The sequence below is a fragment of the Myxocyprinus asiaticus genome, chromosome 39 (assembly GCF_019703515.2).
Source record: "Myxocyprinus asiaticus isolate MX2 ecotype Aquarium Trade chromosome 39, UBuf_Myxa_2, whole genome shotgun sequence".
Classification (NCBI taxonomy): Eukaryota; Metazoa; Chordata; class Actinopteri; order Cypriniformes; family Catostomidae; genus Myxocyprinus; species Myxocyprinus asiaticus.
The window spans coordinates 4,264,199-4,287,682 of record NC_059382.1 but is presented as its reverse complement, the minus strand read 5'-3'; the positions used below and the strand labels follow the sequence as shown (position 1 = coordinate 4,287,682).

The 23,484-nt window shown below is 39.7% G+C and overlaps 1 protein-coding gene and 1 pseudogene across 1 annotated transcript; both read left to right on the top strand.

The window, feature by feature from the left end:
* Positions 1–1,747: 1,747 nt before the first annotated feature.
* LOC127429626 (claudin-8-like) lies at positions 1,748–4,322 on the top strand. Its single transcript, XM_051678757.1, has 2 exons — positions 1,748–1,846; positions 3,192–4,322. Exon 2 carries the CDS (start codon positions 3,267–3,269, stop codon positions 4,320–4,322), a length of 1,056 nt encoding a protein of 351 aa, XP_051534717.1. The 5' UTR covers positions 1,748–1,846; positions 3,192–3,266.
* A 2,695-nt stretch (positions 4,323–7,017) lies between these two features.
* Positions 7,018–23,484, top strand: part of LOC127429885 (glutamate receptor ionotropic, kainate 1-like) — a 48,541-nt pseudogene continuing 32,074 nt past the window's right edge.

The following is a 23,484-nucleotide window of genomic DNA, read 5'->3' as shown; positions in this document are numbered from 1 at the left end:
TAAGGTCAATATTAGGTCAAAAATGGCAAAAATGAAACAGCTTTCTCTAGAAACTCATCAGTCAATCATTGTTTTGAGGAATGAAGGCTATACAATGCTTGAAATTGCCAAAAAACTGATTTCATACAAAGGTGTACACTACAGTCTTCAAAGACAAAGGACAACTGGCTCTAACAAGGACAGAAAGAGATGTGGAAGACCAGATGTACAACTAAACAAGAGGATAAGTACATCAGAGTCTCTAGTTTGAGAAATAGATGCCTCACATGTCCTCAGCTGACAGCTTCATTGAATTCTACCCGCTCAACACCAGTTTCATGTACAACAGTAAAGAGAAGACTCAGGGGTGCAGGCCTTATGGGAAGAATTGCAAAGAAAAAGCCACTTTTGAAACAGAAATCAAAAAGAAAATGTTCGAGTGGGCAAAGAAACACAGACATTGGACAACTGATAATTGGAAAAGAGTGTTATGGATCTTAACCCCATTGAGCTTTTGTGGGATCAGCTAGACTGTAAGGTGCGTGAGAAGTGCCCGACAAGACAGCCACATCTATGGCAAGTGCTACAGGAAGTGTGGGGTGAAATGTCACCTGAATATCTGAACAAACTGACAGCTAGAATGTCAAGGATCTGCAAAGCTGTCATTGCTGCACGTGGAGGATTTTTTGATGAGAACTCTTTGAAGTAGTTTAAGAAGTTCTGAACATTTTGTTCAAATTGTAATAGTCATTTTTCATGTTATTAATGTCCTGACTATACATTATGATCAGTCGAATGCCACTTTGGTATATAAAAGTACCAATTTCTTTCCATAAAAGCAAAATCTGTGTATATTCTCTGACATGAAGTCTTAATATATGCTGTTTTGCTTTTCAAGTAAATTTGTTTGGTTTTAAGAAAGCTTAGATATATTTAATAGAAAACAAGACAATAATACTGATTAGAAAATCAGTTTTCAGTGAGGATGGTAAAACATGAAATGGCTTAACCTCATTTGGATCAGCCAGCATAACACAGACAATATTAATTACAATTATTAAATACTAAACACAATTAGGTTCATAATAAAATTCAGCAAATATCAAAAGGTATCTGTGAGGGTTAAGTTTAGGTTAGGGGTATGAAAAATATGGGGTACGGCTCAATATAAAAAAAATTGTAGTCAATGTAAAGCAGGGGTGGACTGGCCATCGGGAGAACCAGGACTTTTTCCGATGGGCCGGCTGCGAAACGGGGCCGATTGGATTGCGATAAGCTGAAATGGGCCGTTGCGTTATGCAGAACAGGCCACAAAATGCCGCCGCGGTATGCCGAAGGGGGCAGCGATATGCAGAAAAGGACAGTGACACCCACCACAACCCCCCCCCACCCCCCCCCCCCACCCCAAAAGTTTCTATGTATAAAATCCGGGGCCAATTTTTCTTCCCAGTCTGCCCCTGATGTAAAGTCCCAACCATGATAGAAAAACAAAGTGTGTGTTTTCGGTATGTGAGAGAGAATTTGTTCACAGTGTATATGACCACAGCAGTAAACACACCATCAGCATCTCTCTGTACCCTCATCATCCTGAACCAATCAAAACACAGTGCTGCCACTTTCCCATAACAAACCCTGTTTTTCTGAAATTTGAGTTCCCGTATTTCTTGAAGTGCTGCAGATAGACACAGCATTGCACTCTGGCCACACTGCCATTTGGATCTATTTGATGCTGATTGCCCTCTTTGATTTGGGAACAACAATAACACTTCTTAAACAACTCTGAACTTTTACAACCAACTAAATGAAACCTTTGGACTGGTTCAAATGCTGGATCTTTGCTGCCCAATAGGATTCTCTTGGAAACAAGGTGTGAAGTTTCTCTAATTTGTTGAGGACAGTTTCTTATAATTTTACAGGGTGTTTACACAGGATGCATTCTGTAGAAGGCATGTTTATATGCACATTTAGAATAGTTGAAGCATTTTTAACTTGACATGCTGTGTTAAAAATGCAGTGCTCATGGAGCAATACACTAAAAAACAACAGCAATACACAGCGCAACATTGCATGTGTACATAGAACAATTAAAAATAGTACAAGTAGAATGCAAGAAGGTGTCTTGTCTGAACGGCCCCTTACAGTAGTGACTTTAAGGCCGAAACATACTGAAACTTATGCAATACATGAACGCCAGTGCTTCCAGCTATACAAGCTCAATTTCATGCATTGTTGTATCCCACAATGTGTCCGAACGCTAGTTATAACACAATGCAGGAACGCATTGCATTCTCAACACTGCCACAAGGGGAGCTGTTGTAGGTACTAGTGTGAACTTTCACTTCTATGGTAAGTTTTCCCTTTCAGGCCAACTACTGTCATGGCAGAGCAACAGTTGGAGGAGAATATTACTAAACAAGTAAGGTAGTGTCAATATATTTATTGCAACTTACCTGAATAATAACACATCCAGTTTAATGGCACAGAATTTTGAAGGTAACTCTGTCGCCCCCTTGAGTAGTAAGGGTTGTTACTGTCACAGTAACGCAAAAATGCACACTAAGCATGTTGGCCAAATGCTCGAATCTGCGTATGCTTAGGCTTATGTCCAAAGTATACTTCGATTTTGAAGCGAACGCTCAGCATCTGTGTACAGTCGAACACGAGCCAGTCAAAGTGTACTCCATTTGACGGTGCACACATACACATGCATATGGCGCATGCCGCTATGACTGCAATGAGATGCCGGACAATTTCTCTTCATAAGTTTAGACCAATAAAGATGTCTTTATTCCTTTAGACTCGAGTTATACAAATGCAGGTATCTCCTGACCTCCTCAGACACGCACTCTTGACGTGCATATCCACTGTTGTTGCTTTTATCTTTGTCTCCTGTTATTTACCGGTGATTACATCTTCTAGCGTTTCTTCATGACAGCAATGGCTCAAATGTGAGAATTGCCGCCTTGTGAATCCACTAATTCGTGCAAATAATTCCAGGCGCATGCGCATTCTGCGCTTTCAAAGACGCGCTGTTGGAAAAATTGGGCTGCACGCATTCAGTGCTCGAGCACTCTGCTGATGACGAGATTTGCGTCACACGTCCTGTCTCGTCTGACTGAAGTATACTTTGGGCTTTACATGTGTAAAGTATGTTTCTGGCTTTAGACGTCAACTTGAAACTAATTTATGACCATTTGTAATTCTATTTTTAGGACAACTGAGGAAATAAAAGATGACATCTTCTGTCCCCGTATAAGAAAAAGTGACCAGGCTCCATACAAAGGTCAATGATGGTTCATGGCAAGTGTGAGCTCATCGCTCTGTGCCTGGGCATCGTCGGTCTGATTGGCACGGCCATGATCACAGGCCTTCCCATGTGGAAGGTGACAGCTTTCATTGGCGAGAACATCATCGTCATGGAGACACGCTGGGAGGGTTTGTGGATGACCTGCTTCAGACAGGCAAGCATTCACATGCAGTGCAAAGTTTACGACTCTTTGCTCTACCTCCCACCGGACTTACAAGCAGCACGTGGGTTGACGTGTTGTGCTCTTGCTCTATCTACCCTGGGCCTCCTGGTGTCCATCATGGGCCTTCGCAGCACGTCATGTCTCAAAGATCAACCGCGCAACAAAAGCATGATTGTGATGATTGCGGGGGCAATGCAGATCATGGCTTCTCTTTGCGTTATCATCCCAGTCTCTTGGACTGCCCACACCATCATCAGGGACTTCTATAACCCATTACTGATTGACGCCCAGCGAAGGGAACTAGGAGAGGCACTCTATATTGGCTGGGTTTCCAGCACTCTCCTTCTGGCGTCTGGAGTTATATTTCTCTGCCGTCGTGTTGGTCCGCAGTCAGGCTCATTTTATGAGTATTCACCCGATCATACAGACAATAAACCAACTCTAAACCGTTTCCATCCTCTCTCCAGCACCTTTAGTTCTGCAGAACAACAGCCACAGCCCTTGCTCCAGAACAACAGTCTTTCACCTTCTGTATGCAACTTTGCCATTATGCCCCCTGTTGGTCAATGTTCACTCTACACTAGGCAGCAAATGACAAGACTACCTATAGTATACAACCAGAACATGTTACCACCTTATTACCCACAAACATATGCCTCAACTATAATGCAAAACCAGTATGTACCCATAAATACTCAGGATCCCAGTCAGTTTTCCACACTTTTCACAGGAAGCAACGACAGCAATCCGTATGCCTCCTACACTTCTGGCTCTGCATTTCAACCTGTACCGCAGAATCCACTCTTCGTAGGGTACAACTTTTCCAGAGTGCAGTCATACAGCTCGAATAGTAGCTCTGGACTGCGTATTTAATAATTTAACAACATAAATCTAAATATATGCAGTGGAGTCCAAAACTCTGTGACCATAACTAATTGAATATAACATTTTTTCATTTCAAATAAAAAAAATTAAAATTAATAAATAAAAAAACGCAATGTTTAACTATATATATATATATATATATATATACAGTACTGTGCAAAAGTTTTAGGCACTTAAGATTTTTCACAAAAGCATTTGTCTTAAGATGGTTATTTATATCTTCAGCTTTAGTGTGTCAGTAGGAAATATAAATGTTAGACTCCCAAACATTACTTTTGCAAATAGAAAAGATTAGAATAGAAGAACAGGGAGCCCTGCAACAGATGTCATAGCCCCCACAAAGTCCCCCACTGAACATCATGTCAGTCTGAGATTACATGAAGAGACAGAAGTAATTGAGACAGACGAAATAGATAGAAGAACTGTGGTGAATTCTCCAAGAAGCTTGGAACATCCTATCTGCCAACAACCAAGAAAAACTGTGTCCAGGTGTACCTAGGAGAATTGGGGCTGTTTTGAAGGCAAAGGTGGTCACACCAAATATTGATTTAGCTTTTTTATGTTTACTGAACTTTGTATGACATTAAATGATAAATGAAAACTATTTATGTCATTATTTTTGAAGAAATCCACACTATGCAACATTTTTCACAAGTGCCTAAAACTTTAGCACAGTACTGTATATTATACATATAATACTGTATATATATATATTTGTACTTTGAAATGGAATCTGAGAGCTGATGGTTATAGGAACAAAAAATACATAAACCTGTTAATTTATGTACAATTTGAAATTGTTAGCTCAGTGCAAAGATTGTGACTGGTTGTTTGTTATGCCGACAAAGAAAATGAAAATATTTGAAGATATCATAATTTTAATATCCCATGCTGTTAATATTAGTAAACAGTGGACAGTGATTAGGATTCAAACCTGCTTTAACAAATGAGAGAGTATTAAATATTAACTAAATGATTAACCAGTTGATGAAGTTACACATTTTTATTAGCTTACCCATACAAATGGGTTGCTAATCTGCATTTTCTTTTGTTTTTGTTGGCTTTTTGTAAATCAAAACTTATTTTACAAACATTCAATAAATTGTTCTTCCTTTTGTTACACTATAAAGAAATAAGCAACCAACAAAAACATAATGTGATGCAATTCGTTTTATGTTATAACCGTAGACTTATTTCAAATGTCAAATGTTTTAACACCTCTCTAGACTAAAATATCTTCTACGGGGCCGTTCACACCAAAAGTGTTTTTGAGTCTGGACTGTAAGTTTCCCTACTGTTGTCATTACTAGAAAATTATAGTTAATTAATAATTTTGGGCTCATAACTCAAATATCTATGTTCAATGAATTTATTTTTCTTTTATTTTTTAAATTTCTTTTTTATTTTCTCCCCTTTTTCTCCCCAATTTGGAATGCCCAATTCCCAATGCACTCTAAGTCCTCATGGTGGCGTAGTGACTCGCATCAATCCGGGTGGCGGAGGACGAATCTCAGTTGCCTCCAAGTCTGAGACCGTCAGTCCGCGCATCTTATCACGTGGCTTGTTGTGCGCGTTACCCCGAAGACCTAGCGCGTGTGGAGGCCCATGCTATTCTCTGCAGCATCCACGCACAACTCACCACGTGCCCCACCGAGAGCAAACAACATTATAGGGACCACAAGGAGGTTACCCCATGTGACTCTACCCTCCCTAGCAACCGGGCCAATTTGGTTGCTTAGGAGACCTGGCTGGAGTCACTCACCACACCCTGGGATTCGAACTAGTGACTCCAGGGGTGGTAGACAGCGTCAGTACTCGCTGAGCTACCCAGGCTCCCTTGAATGTATTTTTCTTTAAAAAAATTAAGTGTTAATAACTCAATCTATTAAGGAATATCCACAATGCCTTGCACTTGAATTTTTAAATTATGTTTCCTTGGTCAAAGGGAACAAATGGGGGCATTTAAATAGTTGTTATTAAGAATTCATAAAGGTTTTTCTCGTTTGTATTAGGCTATTATTTATGTTGTTTTGTTGCAAATAGTTGTTTTGTGTGGTGTCACCATTAGGGTGATCTCATCATACCTCTCTAATAATTCATATGATCTCTGATCCAGATCCTGCATAATCCCACTAATTCCACCTAAACCCACTAACACAAAGAGCTAAAGGATGCGGGGAGCAATTACTTCATAAACCACATGCACAAATCAACTCATTTGAAAGCTGTCTGACCATGCGCACAATGGATTGCCAACACTGTGTGAATGAAAATGAATTGTTAAATCTTTGATTCATTTGAAGACCATGCAGCTTCATAAAAATGCGATTGTATAGTAGTGTAAGACATTAAGCCACAATTTGCAGCTAGTATGAATGTATGCGTTTGGTAAAACATCTAAAGTCTGGCTTTTGACTACCAGAAGATGTAAACAAACATCTGACACTAAACCACTCCGCTTGCTTTTGTATTCATGTGTTATTAATAAGAATAGAGGAAGCACATTCCTTAAAAGTGGGTTAAACTGCAGTGGAATAAGGTGACTGTTTCACATGTTGAATCACAGACAGATAAACGAGTGTTTAATCTGCGCACAGCCCTCAGGCAGATTAGATGCGTGCTTCCATCAGAGCTCCGGCACAAGATTTAATCATTTCCTCGGTGTACCAGAGAGCAAAGACGTTGTCGAGGTCGGCTGCTGCCAGATTTGAAGATAATCTTCACAAAAGGATCCATGTTTGCGGATCAGAGACTCGACTGTGCCCTCAATTGAGAGTGCGCACGGACGGGGGAACGCTTGCACTGGGTGTCTGTCCTGCGCGTCCGGCGCCTCTCACCCACCGCTATGTCCTGATATCACCAGGGAAGTGATGTGTATTCACGGCTACTTATTTGGGAAAGTGTTGCCCAGTTAGCACCTATGGATGTGAGCATTTTGATCTTTGACTCGTGAGTGGAAAGATGCTGGTCGGATGGAAATTATTCCTATTTGGATACAACACTGGCAAATGAAAAGAAGACGGCTATGCATGTTGAATCTTGCTCCTGCAGGTGCACCATGGCGAAGAGGAGAGCTGTGCGCTTTATACTGCTGTGTCTGATGGCAGAGTTGAGTCTGAGCGTGCAGCAGGTCTTGAGAATTGGTGAGTGTCCATTTAATTCCACTGACATTTAGTCAGTTTATTGGTCTCATACATGTAACACTCATATTTCTGCACTGTAAAAGAGTAACCTTTATCTTTTTTCTCTTACACAGTGGTCCAAAAAGTATTTGGACTAAACCAAATGCCCTTTATTGTAAAGAAACACTTTTTTCAAAATCTATACAAAATAAATAAATAAATAAATACAAATTAAGTTTGTTAGGTTTTACATCTATTTAAATCACCTTGAGACCAGTTGGTTAAAGGTAATTGCAAAAATGTCTAAGAAAAGTAAAGTTCTGAGAAAAGCTCTAAGCATTTGTTTATCTACCTGTCATGTGTTGTTCTTGCATACTGTAGATAACAGCATATTACTTCATGCTACTTACTAGTGTCCTTTTGAGAAAAATGTATGACATAATTTAAGAAATATTTAAGATTCCACACAATTTCATGATCAGTAATCAAATAAGCAAATCTGTGACATTAACTGTGTTAACTCATTCTGTACAAAAGGACAGGTTTCTTTCATTAAAGCACGTTCACATGCAGGATCATGATTATATCATAATAGGGGGGGCGGTTCAGATGTTGGAAGTCAGCACAGCCATTAACCAGGAAAATAAAAAATGGCACTCCATGTCAAAAAGGTTGCAGACCCCGATCTAATCTATTCCGTTTAATCCTGATCTGTCATTCATGATGTCTTAAGAGAGAAAGAGAGAGAAAGCATGCATAGGTATGCTGTAATGCCACGGTCAATCTACTGGTAATGAATTCTTATGATCTTTTTTGTGTTTATTAACCACTGGCCATAAACCTGTAAGGCACTAAGGCACTCTAGTCATATGAAGGCTTATAAGTGACAGAAAAATGTCATTTTACAAATGCATAGCCTAATACCATGATTATCATTATAAATTGGAAATCGACCAAAGTGATGTTTTAAGTTAGGATTTGTGCATTGTGCTGTTATCTTTAGGTGATACTTAAAGAGTGCCTTACCTTCAGTTCTCACTGAAGGTAAGGCATTTATTTGGGCTTTAGTGGGGTGGTTAATAAGGGTTTCAATTTTATGTTTTTAAATGTATTCATAATTCGCAATTGCAGGTGTGTTGTGGCCCTGTATAATGCTAGCTGCTGTTCCTTCATACCTGTTTCTTCACATCTGTTCCAGCGTTTCATCGTAGTCGCTTCATTGTTTGTTTTACCAAACTTTTTGCAAATACATTTGTCTTGTTTCTGCATTGTACAGTGCAAAACATTACATTAAAGACAGTGGAAATGAATACCTCAATATAAATAACATAAGTGTGAACTGTATGTTGATCCAGAAATGAAAACCCGACAGATACACATACAAAAAATATATTATAATGAATGCTTGCTAAATAAGAGCGATCTCTAATGAGTTGGGCTCAGGTGCATTTAATAAGGCAGAAAATCTGATCCAGATCGGGTTTTATGATAATAACATGGGAAATTGCGTTATAAAAGTAACTGAACTTACACTTACATTTACACTTATGATTTCTCCTACCAGTGCTGACAATTTTGCAACGATATTATTAGTACAATTAGGTTAACTTAAATTAAACTTTACCCCGCTAAATATTATTATGCAGTCATGATGCTCTGATGTTTTCTTTAAATATAATTTGTTTGGTCTATTTATTATGATGTGGGGTCACTGAACTCTCAGTGGGATGGAAACTGAGAATACCACTCTTTACCATTCTACCACTCCACTTTAGGGGGGCCACTGGGGGGCACTTGGGACACAGTTAATAATGTCCCTCTTTTATAAGAAAAGTGTGCTGTAATCTGTCCATTGTGTCTTTTTTAATCCACCTCCATAATTTCTTGTGGTCTGAGGTCGAATCTAATCTCTGAATCTCTGCAAACCTTTAATCTGCTCCATATGGTACATGTTTCAATTATACCCTCATCTTTCGCTGGGCTAGAACCCTGGTCCTGATGCTCGAGTCCCTCCCTCTGCAGCAACTGGGTAAAAGTGGCAGATCATTTCCCTTAAGCATGTTAAACAAGCAGGACTAATCTGTTTTCTGATCAGAGCTCACTGATGCCGAGCACCCAGAAAAAAAAAGAAAAAGAAAAAAAACCCTGCCAAACACTGTTTGAAGGATGCCCATGATGGTTAGCAACTAGATTATTAACAGATCTCGGAATGAAACATTTTCAAATATTATGTATTAGAATATTTAAACCCTATTTAAACACACAAGAAACTATTTTGTAATGCTTAAAGTACATTTTTGGAAAGCTATGCCAAAACTGTACCATTGTGTAAGGTTCATTATAAGCTTGCTATTATTTCATTCAAAATAACTTAGCTGCCATAGACTGTAATGCATCTGTTTATTCTGTAATAAGAACACGCATGTAGAAATTAAGCATCTTATTGGCTAGTTCTACTTCTACAGTAAAATTTGGTGCTCAATTCCTCATAAAGTCCATTCTTATGCTGTAAACCTCACATATTCAGAGATTCACTGGTTCTATTACTAGATCTTTCAAGCTTTGGTATCAGGTTCTTTCTCTCTCATTCACATTGTCACACATAGTTTTTTCTGTTTTTCTCTCTTTTAATCTCTCTCTCTCTCACTCACACACACACACACACTCACACACACACACACACACACACACACACACACACACTGGCTGTATTCCAGTGAGGAGAGATAGTGGGATACTGAATGAATGAAACAACTATATCTCTGTTCTCAGAGCTTTTAGATGCTCGCTCACATCGCAATGCATAAATTATCGAATGAGAACTGAACAAAACCAATTTATTGCACGATTAGTTATTTTGCCTGATAATTTTATGACAAATCAAACATAGTCTCATGGTGACTTAACATGACATACAATATGGTAAAATGGTAATATATTGTATGACTTGTGTACACCTCATAAGAAAAGGTACAACTTTTATTCACATAGACACCAACCAATCAACAAACAGAATTTCAAATCGATACAATACAGGCATCAGATTTTAGCTAGCCTCCTATCCAACACTTTATTGAGGTAGGTCTGGGTTAGGGGTTAAACTTGTAAAAACATTGTTCAGTGGTTCATTTATTTTTCTCTATGGGAGTAAATGTCATACGTTTTTTCATGAGCCAACTTAGCGAATTTCTTACGATTTCGCCATCTCATCCTATTATTACATCTTGTCATGGCCAGGTTTGACATATCAACACAGTTAGCTGTTATGTACAATTTACAATTCTGGCTCTGTTCCAAAAACTTAAGGAGCTGCCTACATAGGTAGCATTATATAGCATCACAGGCCCATTGCAGATAATAGGCAGAATAATTCAATACTGAAAACCAGTAGCATAGGCAAGAGTGGGCAGGGGTGAGTCTGGGCCCACCCAAATGAGATTAGATTAGATTATTCTTTGAATTCAAATATATATATTTATAAAATAATTTAAAAATGTATAAATTCTGATTTCTGAAAGTGTGAAAGAACTGTTTGAATGTGCTGTTCCTCTGTTGTTAAGGACAATAAGGACAATTGGCCCATTGATTTTTATTGAGGCCCACCCAAAAGTAATTTCCTGGCTACGCCCTTGCTGAAAACTATAGATTTTTTTTCTTTTCTTTTTTTTCTCATTATACACAGACTATTTTACTCCATATTTAAGTGTTATGTGTTTTAGTTCTTATTAAAGCATGGCATAGTTAGCTTAGCAACATGTTAACATCAAACTCTAATTAAATCTAGATTCTCCTGTGTGCTACTCATGTGGAATTTGATTCTTCGAGAGAGAAAGAGTCAACAGTTTCAAAGACAAATCAAGGTCTTTCAAGTGAGACACAAATATTAAGAGCCCAGAGCCTGAAATCAATTAATTCCAACCAATTTATTCCACTTCACGGTGAATTGTGCAATTTGTCAAAGTCATGCTTTTGATTGATGCCTTTATTTGATTAACACCTCATTACCCCAAAACCCCTCTGATGATGTCAGAGCTGCAGACATGTCAGCTGATGAGGTGGAAATGTTCAAGCCATTTGAAATATGAGCCAGTGAACTTAATGCAGACATGATTATGTTTTTTAAGGTTCATCAAGTCTTTCTTGTTTATAAACTTTCTGAGCAAGTGCCCACTGCCCAGTAGGGCTGAACTATATATATAGAATGTTTACAATAAATTTGTGTGGTGGTGGGGACATGGTTGAGCGGCGGCTTGTGAATGGAGAGCGAGATCAGGAGATGAGAACGGTAAGGATCATCACCTGGCAATGATTGTCTCTAACAGCTGTTTGTCATTGCTGTGAGAGTGGAGACGGGTTTTAAGAGCATGCCGGCTGCCAGTGAGGGGAGAGAGACACATGACCAGAGAGACTCGTTAGAGTGCAGTGCTGAAAAGCAAATCCTGTGTTATCAAATAAATACCTTTTGTGTTGGAACTTGCCGACTTCCGATTCCCCAAACTGGCTCCTCGGCTCCGGGGATGGCACTACCTGCTGGTTTCCCCTGCCCCTCTCCACTCTTACTCCCAGGTTGGTGGACCCGCTGCCACGGGCACAGGCGTGGAGCCTGGGCTGGTCTGTTGGAGCTGCGGGGAGCCTGGGAATTTCCAGGACCAATGCCCGGTGATGGAGGTGGGGACATTGGTTCAGGTCCCTGACGCGCTGCAGGCAGCCACCGATTGAGTTGGGACATACCGCATACCCATGAGTATTAAGGGGATAAATACAGTACCGGGCCATGGTGGATTTGGGTTGCAGCCAAGCCTCCATCCATCAATGCTTGGTTCAAGATGAGGCTTTGGGTGCTAGTCACAAGGTGAAGGTAGGGTGTGTGCATGAGGATATCCATGATTATCCTGTAGTGACTGTGGACAAAAGCATAGTGCCGAGGCTGCGGTTAGTTCGTGCCTCACCCATCTGCTAATTTTGGGCATGAATTGGCCAGCGTTTTCCACTTTATTAAGGGAAATTTGTGTGGATGGGTCCTGTAACAGAGCGTCTCAGTGTGGGATTTGTGATGCGCTGGTTGGGGAGGTGGAGCCAAGCTCTGCATCAGGATGACGTAAGGGAGAGGGAAGTCTTGGCTTCCCCAGCCCTTAGAGGATTCCCCTCTGGGGATTTCCCTCTGGAGCAGACGTGAGAAAAACTCTTAGGCATGCCTCGACCAAGTGAGAGTGATTGATGGTCACCGTCTTCAGCCAGACATTGCACTCGCATATCCATACTTTTCTATTATAAATGACCGGTTGTATCGAGTGATGCAGGATGCTCAGACAAAGGAAGATACAACCCAGTTATTGATACCGAAGAACCGTCGGGAAATAATATTTCAGACGGCTCATTATAATCCGATGGTGGGTCACTTAGGGCAGGAAAAGACACTCAACCATCTAATGTCCCATTTCTATTGGCCGGGCATTCACAGGTATGTTTGCAGATGGTGTACAGCATGCTGTGAATGTCAGCTGGTGAATCTGCTGGCAACCCCAAGAGCGCCTTTGCACCCACTTCCTTTGATCGAGGTCCCCTTTGAAAGAATTGGTATGGACCTCATCAGGCAATTAGAGTGGATGGCACGTGGGCATCGCATTGTGTTGGTTCTGGTGGACTACGTAAAGCGATATCCGGAAGCGGTGCCTTGACATCTCAGCATGTAGTGTTGTGGAGGCACTCTTCAGAATTATCTCCTGAGTGGGGATTCCGAAATAAATCCTCACTGATCAAGGCACTACTTTTATGTCACATACACTATGCGAGCTGGATGAATTACTGGGTATTAAATCGATTCAGACAAGTGTGTTCCACATGCAAATGAATGGCTTGGTCAAACGGTTTAATAAAACCCTGAAAAGCATGATTTGTAAGTTCATGTACGAAGATGCTCGGAGTTGGGATAAGTGGCTTGAACCCCTGTTATTCACAGTTCAAGAGGTCCCGCAACCGTCCACGGGGTTCTCCCCATTTGAATTATTGTATGAGCGTAAGCCTTATGGTGCCTTAGATGTCATGAGGGAAAACTGGGAGGAGGGACCTTCAAACAGCAAAATCAAAATTCAATACGTTCTTGACCTGAGAGTAAAACTCCACACATTGGGGCAACTATCACAGGAGAATTTGCTACAGGCTTGGCTACAGGAATTTACACAGGGAGATAAAGTCCTTTTATTACTACCCACATCAAGCTCTAAATTACTCGCAAAGTGGCAAGGGCCTTTTGAGGTCACACGGCGAGTCGAGGAAGTCGTTTATGAGGTTAAAAGAATGGATGGGGCGGAGCATGGCAAATTTACCACCTCAACCTCTTAAAATCGTGGAGGGAGGTGGTCCCCGTGGCTTTGGCGACAGTGGTACTGGAGAGGGAGGAGCTCGGGCCGGAGGTTAACTTAAAAGCCAATCCCGGCACCACAGTCACTTGAGGAGACCACCTCTCACCATCGCAAATCACGGCCGTGGCCCAGTTGCAAAGAGAATTCTCGGACAGGTTCTCGCCCCTTCCCGGTCGTACGAACCTCATAAAACACCATATAGAAACAACCTCAGGGGTAGTGGTTCGCAGTCGTCCCTACTGATTATCCAAGCACAAAAAAAAGTGGTTAGAGAAGAATTAAAGGCCATGCTTGATATGGGGATAATAGAAAAATCCCACAGTGATTGGGCCAGCCCAGTGGTGCTGGTTCCGAAGAGCAATGGCTCGGTCCGGTTCTGTGTGGATTATAGAAAGGTCAATGCTGTGTCTAAATTTGATGTGTATCCAATGCCTCATATTGACGAACTGCTCAATCGTTTGGGTGCGGCTCGCTTTTATTTGACACTGGATTTAACTAGGGTTATTGGCAGATCCCCTTAACACCAATGTCCCGTGAGAAAACGGCCTTCCCCTCACCATTTGGCTTACACCAATTTGTGACCCTTCCATTCGGTTTGTTTGGGGCCCTGGCTACATTTCAGTGCCTTATGGACCGAGTCCTCAGACCGCACTCTGCGTACGGTGCTGCCTATCTGGATGACATCATTATATACAGTAATGATTGGCAGTGGCACATGCAGCATCTGGGGGCGTTTCTGAGGTCGCTGCGATGGGCGGGACTCACAGAAATCCCCAAGAAGTGCGCAATTGGACGGGTGGAGGTACGGTATCTGGGGTTCCACTTGGGTCACGGGCAGGTGCGCCCCCAAATTGATAAGACCGCAGCGGTTGAGGCCTGCCTGAGACCCAAGACCAAAAAGGAGGTGAGACAGTTCCTGGGGATGGCTGGCTATTATAGGAGGTTTGTGCCTAATTATTTGGACATCACCAGCCCGGTGACCGATCTCACTAAAAAGGGAGCCCTAGACCCGGTCCAGTGGTTGGGGCTATGCCAACAGGCTTTTATGCAGGTGAAATCTGCGCTTTGTGGTGGGCTGTTGTTACATGCTCCTGATTTTTCTCTCCCTTTTGTTGTACAGACCGACGCGTCGGACAGGGGGTTGGAAATCGTGTTGTCCCAGGTGGTGGAAGGTGAGGAGCACCTAGTGCTGTATATCAGCCAGAAGCTTTCGGCAGAGAGGTGAGGTACAGCACCGTTGAGAAGGAGTGTCCGGCCATCAAGTGGGCAGACCTCACCCTTCGGTACTACCTCCTGAGATAGGCTTTCACCCTCTGTTCGGACCACGCCCCACTACAGTGGCTCCATCGCATGAAGGATACCAATGCGCGGATCACCTGTTGGTATCTTGCTCTTCAGCCTTTTAAGTTCGAGGTGGTCCACAGACCAGAAGCGCAGACTCTCCAGAAATGGGGGGAGGGTGTACTGGGCAGGCCAGATGGCTGAGTCAGGCGGTGGGAGTATGTGGTGGAGGGGGCGTGGTTGAGCGCCAGCTTGTGAATGTAGAGTGAGATCAGGAGATGAGAATGGTAAGGATCATCACCTGGCAATGATTGTCTCTAACAGCTGTTTGTCATTGCAGCGGGTTTTAAGAGTGAGCTGGATGCCAGTGAGAGGAGAGCGACACATGCCCAGAGAGACTTGTTAGAGTGCAGTGCTGAAAAGCAAATATTGTGTGCTGAAAAGTAAATCTTGTGTTATCAAACAAATGCCTTTTGTGTTGGAACTCTCCGACTCCGACTCCCACTTCCTCCTTACACCCCATCACGAACCTTGATACAATTTGCAATAATTTTGTATATGATATAAAACTCGACATCGTAAACATGCTGTTTATTTGGTCATTAAGTTTACTAAAGGTGTGTCTTTAGAAAAGCGTGGAAAACGTCTTGAACTTGATTTTTACTGTGCTTAAAATCTTCAATGAAATGCTTTGAATCTACTTGGCAACAATGACTATTTGGTTGAAATGATACTTCCTATAAAATATAATTTTTTTTAGCTGCATGTATTGCCTATATATTATCTGATCAAATTCCTGTTTGCATATTGTATAATTATTATTTTTAATTGAGTATATCTAGAGCTCTGATTAGATGATGTACAGTATAATAGGGTAGCCAATCATATTTCTCTTAAAGAGACAAACCAACCACGTCGTATATGTGTATACAGTATGTGCATATTCCTAAAAGGGTAAAAAAAAAGGGCATGGCTGGGCCATGAAGATGCATGGCCAGCGCTGAATCAGATGATCAGCGGGAGAGCAAGATAAAGGGGGGCCGGAGATGCCAGTTGGGGAGAGAGATGCATGTGGCTACGCTGCATGTGTGTGTGTTTGTTTATGTTTGTTTTATGTTGAGTTTCTCATTAAACTTTATGTTGACTGTTCAGCCAGTTCCCGCCTCCTCCTTGCCTACATTTTTGTGAAATAATATTTAAGTAGCTCGTTGTACAGATTGCTGCAGATTCCTGGTGAAATGAACACTAGAGGCGCTACAACAAAAATGACTTTTATACACTTTCACACAAATTACAAGTCAAACGGCAGATTATCAGTTTATAAACATTTACTTTTCACCCTGTTCCTTAAACAATGCTATCTTATGGCATCTGAACACTTTTACTACAGCGCATGAATTGTAAGGTGATACATTTTAACGTTTGCATTACATAACCAACTACATTTACAATCTTGTTCAATTATGATTAAATTGCATTGTAGCTCAACTGATAGAGGGTTGCACTTGTGATGCACTGGGGTACGTGTCCTGAAGAGCATGCGAGACTGCACATGAGTCGAAAGTATCATAGAAGAACCACAAAATGACGTGGTTGCTTCAGCAATAGCATTTTTATCTCACATTTGTTTTTTATGACACTATAGATTAGATTTAGGGTATGGAGGTCAGTTTTGTTGATTTAAAACTCAAACACTTAAAAAACTAATCTGTTTGGGAGAACAGTTTAGTCGCTTTTAGCGCAACACAGTGGATGGACATTTCACCTCTGAACTGCCGCGACACATTTAAGGAACCACATAACATATTTTGTTAAAACCTTGCTGTGGTCACAAATTTTCATGTGATCAGGCTGGCTCTATAAGAATAGTAATACACAGGAGAATCCACTGTAATCTGAATAGCAGTTCAAACAAAGGTGTTCAGACTACTGGAACACTTCTCTAATGAAAAGTAGTCTTCAGTTCTGTCGCTACATCCTCGCTGTGTAGGTCACATGAAGGTGAGAACATGAAGAGGAATTTTGCCTGTTCACCGGTTTTTGCTTGACTGCTCAGCCATACATTTTCATCAATGCTGTAATTCACTCTTATAATGCTCGGCTGCTTTCAGTGATATTCCTCCTATAAGCAAATGTCAGATTAGGATTATTAATACAATACTTGACATGACCTCTGTCTTGCATGTACATTTTCCACAGCATGTATTTATATGTAAATAAGAGCTCCACACATGAACAGAAGCGTTTCTGAAAGACCTTTCCTATATCATTTTGACCTTGAGCATCATATTGTACTACAGGTTGCTTTAATAGTTAAAGGGTGCGAGTACTGTAAATCTTTTGGAAACACAAATTTTAGTTAAACTAGTGGTTATTTTTTACTTTTCCTTAAGTCACTATCTCTGTTTTTAAAACGGACATTATAAGAGCTGAAGTCAAACTTTGTTTGGATGGATGCTAAAAAAAATAGACCTCATAAAGGAGAATTATAAAATCATCTTGGATTACTTGCTTTTTTGGAACTGTAAAAAATTCATTTGAAAACAACAACAACAAAAGTTTTTTTACATTCAAGGCATTTAATGGACACATTTATCCAGACACTTTTATTCTAGTGATTTAAAAAAAAAACAAAAAAAAAACAAAAAACATGCTCTCACTCATAGATACGTGCGAACGGATGAGGGGCCGTTCACAACGAACGTGTTTTTGCATGCGTCTGCTCTTTTTTTCCATTGTTTTCCTATGTAAATGTGCTGGACGAACGTTCTTTACCGCTGCACCGCGTCTCGCTGTTTCTTCAGTGTCTCACGCAGGACCGGCACATTTTTAGACACTGTGTCAAGTTAAAAAGAACTTCAGGTCTCAAAAACGCCTGTCAAGACACCTGCGTTCTGTTTCATTCGTTGTGGTGTCTAGACTGTTTTTAGCGCAGGTGTCACAAAGATTTAACATTCTGAACAAGTTCAGGTTGAAAAGGGGTGACTGTTACAATGTTTAACATTATTCCAGATTGTTCTGCACCAAGCAAAATTTCAGCGCTTGATAAATGGCAATGTTTTATTTCCCTTCTGCTCTAGTGTGCTGAGGGACCTCCGTATCTTGTTTACAGTAAAAATCCTGTTACTAATGTTGCCTACGATGCTTACAAAAAATACAGCCTTCTGCATCATGGTGAACAATACACTGCAGCATTAGAATATAAGGTGAAATTAAAGTAAATAAGACAGATATACAGTATATTACTATTGTATACAACAAATCCTCAAAATAATAATAATAATAATGTATCATATTATAATGACAAACTGGACATTAATAAATAATTGATGGATTATAATAATAATAATAAATACAATTTTTATTCTGAAATGTTATTGAGTGTAGTTAGGTTTTGCACACCCTGGTCATAAATTAAAAAAAGAAGAAGAAAGAAAAAAAGTGTTTTTTAAAAAATAAATGCAGTTAAATATTGCTTTTTTATCACTGTATTGTGGAAAAACTGGAAAACATGTATTCATTATCTTTAACTAGATTTGTATTTCATTAAACATTTTGAATGTATTTGGCAACAGTGACTGATAGGACGAATTTAAAATTATGATTTAAAATCAATTTTATGTAATTTGTTAAGCAACATTTTTCAAAATGGGGCCCCGGGTTGGTCGGTTGCTTGGGGCCTCAGAAATCATAAACCCGCCCCTTTGTGGAGGTAAATTATTGCGGGGTAAACTTATACAGAGGTGAATTAGGAGCTATTTCATATGCCCTCTCTTTTTACCTCCTATCTATTTTATCACACTCATACAGCCATATTTAATGATAGGAAATGTAGTTTTGTTGAACATGCCAACTGCCTCATAAGCTAGCTAAATGAGTCTTATTTTCTGGCAAACTTGATCACTATTCTTTATTAAAAGTACAAAAATTGCATACAAGCTAAACTGTAAAGTCAAAATCGTCAGTGAAAACTGAATTATACCAAAACCAATGTGCTTCCGCAATGATTCTTTATCCGACACACGCCTAACTCAGAAAAGTTGGAGCAGAAAGGAAATCCAGAGTTTTCCACTGGTAATTACGACTTTGTGGTGCTGTTCATCTGCTCTCAACTCATAAATGTAATATGACCTGAACGCACCAAAAGTCAACACAACATTTTTTTGTACGTTTACTCCAGGTAGGATTAAACCCACTGGAAAGACCATCTTAGTTTAGTTCCAGGCTGGCTTATGCTTTTCTGGTGAAACTGGTTGAGCAAAGCGTTCATGCTGGTAAAGCTAGTTAAGAAGCTTGGTGGGACCAGCATCCAAAACACAATGCTGGTCGTTTCAACGGGATTGAGTGTGTGCCTGAAGATTGAAAGTGATTGGAAAATAATTGCATTCATCATACGACACTCATCAGTCAGAAAATCTGAAAGATGTTGAAATATGAAAAACATGGGATTTTACTCCTGGCAGTTTTCAGTTAGCAGAGGGTGAACTGTAATCCATGATGGATTGTTGATGTTGATGTTCCAGTGAAGAGAATCAGACTCTGTGATGTTTCCTGACTGATCAGAGAGTCTGCAGGAAGCTCTTGTAAACAACATCAGCTCTCAGCAGGCCCATGCAGGCCCACCAAATCAGAGCGGTTTACACACAGTGGCTTGTTGTGGAAACTGGTGGCTTTGAGGTGCTTACTGTAATTTACCTGTGGATTTGCAATTCATGACGGTTTAGTTAATCTCAACAGAGTGCAGGCAGTCTCTGTCCAGACATAGATTAGTGTGTGCGCAAGGTGACTTTGACGTGTTGCGAAGACAAATGTGGATGGAGTAGGCTGAGGTGAACTGCACAACAAAGATTGCTTTTTCATTATTGCAAGAGAGCAAGTAAACAAGCTTCTAATGGTTTGTCTTGTCCTGATACTTTTCTGAATTCCTGATACAAGGGCTGCTTTGATAATAAACAGACAGGGCTGCGATGGTACACAAAATTCACGGTTGAATTCGAGGTATGGACCTTGGTTTTGGGGTCACGGTTCAATACGGTTTCGGTACAGCAGGGAAAATAAAGAATCTTTCTTTTATTTATTTTTAAAATACAGTGGCTAAAATGGGCAACAGTTCTTATTGTGAAGGCTCATTTATGCATGACTGCACTATGCATATTTCTTCAATGAAATTACAATAAAAAAAACGTAAGAGCCTCTTATATGCACAGTGTATAAAAACATAAATAATATTAAAAGTAAAAACAAAATGCAATTATAATAATTGTAACAAAATTAAGACATTAGCAGAGCAGATTTCTGTGTCTTTTGCCTTTCAGTTTACCACTTGTACTTATCACTCAATTTCAATGTTTTTTTCAAGGAAAATCCGAATATCCACATTGTCAGGGGAGAGGACGGATCTGCTTGAACGCTGTGTCGAGACTAACTTGCACAGGCTGTTTATGCTTTGCTCCTGTAAACTCAAGAAACACATGTGGATAATGTCACCACAAATGAGTCATCATGTTAGATGTGCTTCCTGAGACATACAGTACCTGACTTCGGTAAAACAGAGCCGAGACACAGCCTATGTCATGTTCACTACTCCTTGCCCAGTATTACAGTAGTTTACTGCAAAACCATAATGCTCCCAAACAACAGATTTAAGAGACGGTGGTGGGTCTTCAATCTCTGGCTTATTTAAGTCTGACATATTTATATTTTGTTTAGTTCCATCACAGTTGGGAAAAATAGCAAGCTAGCTAGTAAAAACTACATGCATTTATCTGATCCGCAGTTTCTAGTGTACCGTGTGGCGCTCTGTTCTGTTAAGGTTTGGTTCCATGCAGTCCCATGTTGCTCCACTATCTTTTTCATTTTAGTTCTACACAGTTTGTGTTGTTCATTATATGTTGTTTTAATTTTGGTTTCACACATATTAAGATATGTAATCATTCGTGTGACTGCATGTACTATACCAAAGGCCATGTATCTGTTTGATTCAGTGTGGGTACATTTATGCATTTGGCAGATGCTTTTATCCAAAGCGACTTACAGTGCCCTTATTACAGGGACAATCCCCCTGGAGCAACCTGGAGTTAAGTGCCTTGCTCAAGGACACAATGGTGGTGGCTGTGGGGATTGAACCAGCAACCTTCTGCTTACCAGTTCAGTGCTTTAGTCCACTACGCCACCACCACTCCATGTACATGTACTGTTGCAGCCCTAACAGACGTGGTGATGGATTTTGCTCTAATGGTTCCTTGGGAAAGGTTTCTGATGTAGAAAGTTCTGATTTAAAACTACAACCTCCCTGTTGTTAAGACCAGTATATGAGTGGTCACCATCCTTTCAAAAAAATGCACTATGGTGGTACTAGTTCTATGGTACAATCATCGTATCAGATGGTATTATCATGGTATTTAGACCCTAACCATGATTCTGAATAATCATCAAGAACATTGGAAATCTAGAGCAGTTAAGACCAGCAAATCATCTTAGGCTGGTTCAAGAATACCACATTATTATCATGGTACACAAATGTGGTATTATCATGGTACTAATGCTAGTGCAGGCTTCTTAACTAGGGTAACCAGCAAGCATCACTCAAAAAACTTGAGAGATTGTGACTGATGAAAAGCCTGGATCAGCATGTAAAGTCATAAATAATTAAATTAAATTAAATTAAATTAAATTAAATTAAATTAAATTAAATTAAATTAAATTAAATCCAACATTCAATGAACAATATTTTTTATAACATTTATTATTCTTGATTATAATTTCTAAATATATTTTTGTTCATTGTAAGTTAATTTTAGTTCACAGTGCTTTGACTAATGAAAACATATAGAACTTTTCAGTTAAAAGTTTTGTAAATGTATTAGTATGTTTTTGAGATTAACATTAACAATGATTAATAAGTAATGTAGAAGTATTGTGCATTGTTTGTTAATGTTTAATTATGTAGTTAAATAATATTAACAAATACAACATTATTGTAAAGTGTTACCTATGAAATAAAATGTAATTTAAAATTTCATATAGTATATTAAATAATGAAATAACATTATATATATATACACTGGAATAATGTACAGATTTTGCTGGATGGAAATTAGTACTTTAATTCACCAAAGTGGCATTCAACTGATCACAAAGTATAGTCAGGACATTACTGATGTAAAAAACAGCACCATCACTATTTGAAAAAAGTCATATTTGATCAAATCTAGACAGCAGCCATCACTCCAACACCTTATCCTTGAGTAATCATGCTAAATTGGTCATTTGGTACTAGAAAATCACTTGCCCTTATCAAACACAGCTGAAAGCTATTTGGTTCATTAAATGAAGCTTAACATTGTGTTTGTTTTTGAGTTACCACAGTATGCAATAGACTGTCATGTCTTAAGGTCAATATTAGGTCAAAAATGGCAAAAATGAAACAGCTTTCTCTAGAAACTCATCAGTCAATCATTGTTTTGAGGAATGAAGGCTATACAATGCTTGAAATTGCCAAAAAACTGATTTCATACAAAGGTGTACACTACAGTCTTCAAAGACAAAGGACAACTGACTCTAACAAGGACATAAAGAGATGTGGAAGGCCAGATGTACAACTAAACAAGAGGATAAGTACATCAGAGTCTCTAGTTTGAGAAATAGATGCCTCACATGTCCTCAGCTGACAGCTTCATTGAATTCTACTCGCTCAACACCAGTTTCATGTACAATAGTAAAGAGAAGACTCAGGGGTGCAGGCCTTATGGGAAGAATTGCAAAGAAAAAGCCACTTTTGAAACAGAAATCAAAAAGAAAAGGTTAGAGTGGGCAAAGAGAAACAGACATTGGACAAAAGATAATTGGAAAAGAGTGTTATGGATCTTAACCCCATTGAGCTTTTGTGGGATCAGCTAGACTGTAAGGTGCGTGAGAAGTGCCCGACAAGACAGCCACATCTATGGCAAGTGCTACAGGAAGTGTGGGGTGAAATGTCACCTGAGTATCTGAACAAACTGACAGCTAGAATGTCAAGGATCTGCAAAGCTGTCATTGCTGCACGTGGAGGATTTTTTGATGAGAACCATTTGAATTTTTTTCAAATTGTAATAGTAATTTTTCACATTATTAATGTCCTGATTATGATCAGTTGAATGCCACTTTGGTGAATAAAAGTACCAATTTCTTTCCATAAGAGCAAAATCTGTACATTATTCCAAACTTTTGGCTGCCAGTGTGTGTATGTGTGTGTGTGTGTGTGTGTGTGTGTGTGTATATATATATAGTATAATTTATTTGACATTTAATTTAATTTAACAAGATCTTTTGATGTCAAAACCTTTTTTCAACCCCATCACAAGAGTTTTTCAGCTCATGTAAAGCATTGACCCTGCAGCCCTCTGG

What these genes read in the sequence shown, in the direction of transcription:
- LOC127429626 (XM_051678757.1), top strand. Translation starts at nt 3,267, where the DNA reads ATGATGGTTCATGGCAAGTGTGAGCTCATCGCTCTGTGCCTGGGCATC.